Here is a 5,216-nt window from a genome sequence, read left to right as displayed (position 1 = left end):
AGGGGGGGGGGGGCAAAAAACCCCCCCACCGCCCAAAATCCACCACCCTTTCTGAAACTATTGTTCTACTGAAACTAAGGTTGGGGGGAAAGAAAAATGCCCAAACATTTGCCCACTTCCCAAAACAAGAACAGGAAAAGTAGAAGAGCAGGCAGCCAGTAATTTCTGGATGGGCCCTTGTCTAGCAGACCCCGCAATAATACGTTCTTTGTGCCAGCATGCGATCCTATAAAGTGTTAGGGAGGAACTAATCACACCCTGTAGTTTGGAAAATAATTTTGTATTAGAAAGCTTCAACCCTGCCTCTAGACGTGTTTAAAATACAGTCCATTTTGTGCAATTGGATTAATGCTGAGGACTCAATATTTTCTTTTCTTAAATTAGCAGAGTTTACTTTCTAATGCATATCAATCGTGTTAATTTCCCCGGGGCCTTGCTCCCTGGGTATTTTTGCAATTAGCCACTGAGAGCCATAGGGTGAAGCAGCAGCGAAGCTCACGATAACGTGCGGGGCATCTCGGAGAGCAGAGTCCCAGAGCGGTGGGTTTCCCGGACAAGAACTCTGTGCAGTTCCCTGCCTGGAAGCTCCGCTGGGGAGCTGGTGCCGCTCGAAGCACAGACTGACCCGGTTCACAAAAGAGGAGCATCGGGTTCTGTTCTCACTTGCTCCTGATTTACACCATGGCTCTCTGTAACTTTCCCAAAGCTGATGGATGGCTCGGCAGCTTAAGGCAAGAATCAGGCCCTGGGAGACTCATATATTTCAGTCCTGTGAGAACAGGCCAAAGGCAGAAAGAGGGGGTACCCCCTACTGCAAGTAGACTCATGCAACCCAAACACAATTAATGCCAGACTTCCAAACACTGCCATTATTAATATGATCACTTTGCTATTGCATGTCAGATGAACAAATTCACAAAGATGGCCATCCCCTCTCCCCCGCAAACAAGCAAACTCCAGTGGAAAAAGGGGCAATAAACAAAGCTGTAAATCAATTAAAACAAAACATTAAAACAACTAAACTAAAAGAAAACCTCTCTAGTGCCCCCCAAACCCCTCACACTGAGCTAAGTATAACAGTCTCCCAACACACTGGAAGGTGGAGACCTATGTTTGCATATTTGAGATGGCTTACTGATATTCAACTATGCTGCTTAACTCTATGGCCTGTTCCATTCAGACTGGAAAGCCTTGAGCCTGAGAGACGATAATGTTACACTGTTGTCTTAACATTTTTCTATATGTCAGTCACTTTAGAAGGCAAGTCATTAAGGAGCTTGCATAGTTGGAATTCTGACTCAGGACAGAAATCTTCTGTATCCCATCCCAGTGTTAGAGCAGTAATGCCAATTTTCTGCTCTCCAAACCTCATTGAAACGTGCCCATGAATAGCTAAGGGACTTAGGCACCATAAATCACAAAGCTCAAAAAAATATATTTATTATTCTTAGCATTTTACGCATTATTTGTGGAGTAGAGTGTATTAGAAATTTCAAAACAGCAAGCATGACTGGCAAGGCTTGCCTATAGAAACTCTCTAAAGCTTTTAGAGTCAGGAAACAGATACACAAAGTTTCCTTATCTTTAACGTACAGATATCCGGATAGGAAACTACTACCAGGAGCTTAGAAAGGACATTTTTTTTAAATCACTCAAATGAAAATACAAAGTATAGGTGACTCCATGGAAAAATAATAGGATTTTTTTTAAACAGTAGGGGATTGTCTGGGGAGGGAACCAATATTAATATTGCCAGAGAATATAAGAGTGAAAATTACTTCATGGCTTTTATACAAATAATTATTAAGTAGGGAGCAGTAGCTTTGACTCATCTGATTTGTTTTGCTTTTTGGAGCTGGACCGTTTTTTTTAGTACACGGTGGAGAACATACATGCTCATAACCCTTTCGCTCCCAGTATGTGCCCAAAAATATCCCAAGAGGCCAAATAAATGAGGAATTAAATTAAAAGCTGTTATCTGAGGATAAACGGGGAGACGATACACGATATCCCGCATGTATAGTGAGCGGCAGGGAGGCTGGGGATGGAGACGCGCTCGGCGGGCTGCGGCAGCGCGGTGGTCTGTGCCGGGGATGCCGGGGCTGGGGGAGCTCTGCCCCGAGGCACGGCAGTGACCTCGACGTGACTGACCCCGTGTACAGTACAGCTCGGCTCCGCGCAGGGATGAGACACGTTCGCCTGCGTGTGGTCCCTTTGCCTAATTTATCCCCAAACCCAGGAGAAACAGAGACACCTACCAGCCTTCGTTTAGGTTTAATGAGAGGTCGGTTTTGACCGTTCATTTTGTGGTAGAGCCCGCAGGCGTTACACAGGTAATGCCCGGTGCCGTCTCTTCTCCAGAGAGGGGTAGCAGTTGCTCCACAGTTCACACACTCTCTGCCTTCTAAATGGAAACACGAAGAAACCGGATTTCTTTCTTTAAAAACAAATTCACAAAAGCTTTTTGCATTGTCCTTTAGGCATTTTCCAGAAGTCAAAACAGTGTGTTAATTCAAGCACAATCAGACAGCAGTGACATCTACAGCACATGCAGCAAGGAGCTCAGTGTTTCGAGAACACCCAGACTCCGGTGAGTATTTTATATCATGATCTGAAAGAGGCAGCTCTCTGCGCAAGGTGAGAGTGACACTCTTATTGTGTCAGATGGAAGTCATCGTTTCAGTAATGAGAACTCCCTTAATCTGCACTGGGCACCGCTCCCCTCCCATATCTATTGCACTCCGAGGGTCAGATCCTGTGTTCTCCTGCCACAAACACACACCTCCACATGTACACAAACACACACACACCTGCAAACACACAACACGTTAAAGAGAGAGTCAAAGGAAGAGGTTTTCTAAAATTAAATCTAAGCAAAAAGACATCCCTTTCTATGCTTTCCTTTTTGTTGTAAATGCAATGGGATGAGAAACTCAAGCCGAGCAGATTGGGAATGGATGCAGAATGCCAAAGGCTCAGTTAGGATTTTTGTTCTAAAGGCAGAAAAACGCTGTTAATGCTGATCTTTGAGAAAGTTCAGTTTCAGCGAGCACTCTGGAAATTACTGTAAAATACAGGCTTTCAGTTCTTTTCTATTTCTGTGATTTTTCAACAGTACAGTTTGGGTTTGGTAGGGAACCATTTACCTTATTACTGCTTCATTATTAGTTTTAGTAGCACAATGGGGGAAGCATGGCATTGTAGAATGGCTCTATTAAAACCCAGCATGTAACTCCTAGATATCTGTTCCTGCCTCAGAAAGCTCTCTGCTAAAAGTTCATTTGCCTCTGATGGTTCGAGGGCAGGTCTGCTTAATATAGAAATCTCTCTTAATATAGTTTATGCAAATCCTACAGTATTTAACTGGAGAGGAAATTCTTTTTGCTAATAACTGAAGCAGGCCACGTTGAGTTCAGCGGGGCTTGTGTCTCCTTTAATCTAGGGAGTGGGTGGCTTTTAAACAACACAGTCTACAGTGAAAAATGAGGGGAGCTCTGCGGCGCTGCATTTGTAGCTTTTGTCCCTCCTAGGGCAGGAAGCTGCAGGAGTCGTCGTGTCGTGAGTCTTAGTTTTCCTACAAAAACACTGAGTGGTCACGAACTTTCCCCAGTTCCTTGCACAGGGGGCTCCCTTACAGGAAAAAAAACCCGTAAAACAAAACAAAAAAAAAAAGCTCCTTACTTCCCCCATCTCATAAAATCATCGGCAACTACAGGACAAAAATAAAAAAGCTACTCGAGATCCCTTTATCTTCAGAGATCTGGGTCTGGAATCTGTTTCCAGACTTGGGAGGCTCAGGCTGCTAATTGCCTTGACTTACTACTCTCTGTATTACTAAAAAAAATATATATATAAAAATACATATACATAGTAGCAACTACATTTAAATAATGGCAGAGGGAGGGTGCGTTTTTCCCCTCGGAGGAGCCATTTGAAACAGTGCTGATAAGCTTGTAAAATAGCTCATATTTTTGTTGCAAAACTCAAAATATCACATTTCTAAATTATTGTCTACTTTAAAAATAAATGCATGTGGTGTATTCATAAGCATAGATGTGCAGTGATATATAAGAATACACACATTAAAGCATATACAGCCATTTATTCTTGAAGGGCTCTCTAAATTCAGTCCCAATACACCATATTTCATTTCCTTCCATGGCTGAGGATGTTAAATCAGGAAGGTTAGTAGAATTACACAGATTGCCTTAATTTGTCTAGTTGTACAACTACCGTGATTTCAAAGTGAGATCAAAACTTTGTCCATCACCTAATTTGCTGATTTGGGACTGCACTTTTAGGAAGAAATGCAAAGAAGGGTTGTGAACACAGGTCTGCAGTCAGTCATTTGGATGCAGAGATATGTCTGGTTGAGGGGGGGGAAAAAAAAGGGGTATTTTCTAGTTCAAGTTAGGCTGGAGTAAGTTAGCGATGACTGGACACCTTAGTCTTTTGCACTGGTATGTAAACTATATTTGAACTTTTGCTCCTGTAAAAGCTGAAGGAAATAAGGCCCTCTGCGATTCGAAGAGGACTGGCCGGGTAAGTTTCACTTTCATCCTGCGCTGGGGCCTTGGTTCGTATTAATGAAGAGACATGGTAATTATTGAGGGAGAAATACCTCTCGCTAGAAAGTCCCCACATGGAAGCCATGGGAAGTTTTACTGATATGGGGGAGCAGGGTCAGGCCTGAGCCCCTTGGGTGGCTGACCCAGCTTTTCTCTGAGGGAAACTTTTTTTTTTCTCATATAAATCCCTCTTTGTACAACTCGATCTGCCAACTCACACTGCACGGGTCCCCTTGTCCCTCAGCCCCATCCGAGGGCCCTGGGGCTGGTGCCCAGCGACTCAGGGGCCACCGTGGCTGTGTTGGCACCCACAGAAGCCTGGTGTGAACTCCATCTCCCAGCTAAAGACTCAGAAAAATGAGGACCAAGCAGCCACCTTCCCCTCTGTCCCAAAGAGGGCCAACACGAACACCCAACCTCGCAGCAGCCTCACCCCCGAGCAAAGCCAACCAGGACAGCCAGCACAGCCCTCACCTCGGCCCTTCCACCCTGGGGACACGGCCAGTGGGTGACAGGGCAGGCCAGGGGCTGCAACACTTACCCGAGCAGGACCTGGCCTTGCTTCGCGGCTTGGGGGTGAAGCTGGACGCGGGGCCCCCCAGGAAACTGCCGGGGTGGAAGAGGCTGCTGCTGTAGTCGTGGGCGGCC

General features: G+C 45.1%; 1 protein-coding gene across 1 annotated transcript in view; it reads right to left on the bottom strand.

The window, feature by feature from the left end:
- The window catches only part of LOC104528465 (GATA-binding factor 2), a gene marked incomplete at its 5' end in the record, with an annotated part of 7,740 nt that extends 2,528 nt beyond the window's left edge, over positions 1–5,212 (bottom strand). The window contains 2 exons of the mRNA XM_010172486.2: positions 2,259–2,404; positions 5,110–5,212. Of these exons, the coding sequence (XP_010170788.2) occupies positions 2,259–2,404; positions 5,110–5,212 (249 nt within the window). The remainder of the gene's footprint in view (positions 1–2,258; positions 2,405–5,109) is intronic.
- Positions 5,213–5,216: the final 4 nt, after the last annotated feature.

This window comes from Antrostomus carolinensis, unplaced genomic scaffold (genome assembly GCF_000700745.2).
Source record: "Antrostomus carolinensis isolate BGI_N321 unplaced genomic scaffold, ASM70074v2 scaffold2787, whole genome shotgun sequence".
In the NCBI taxonomy this organism is placed as follows: domain Eukaryota; kingdom Metazoa; phylum Chordata; class Aves; order Caprimulgiformes; family Caprimulgidae; genus Antrostomus; species Antrostomus carolinensis.
This window is presented reverse-complemented; position numbering and strand designations above follow the sequence as displayed.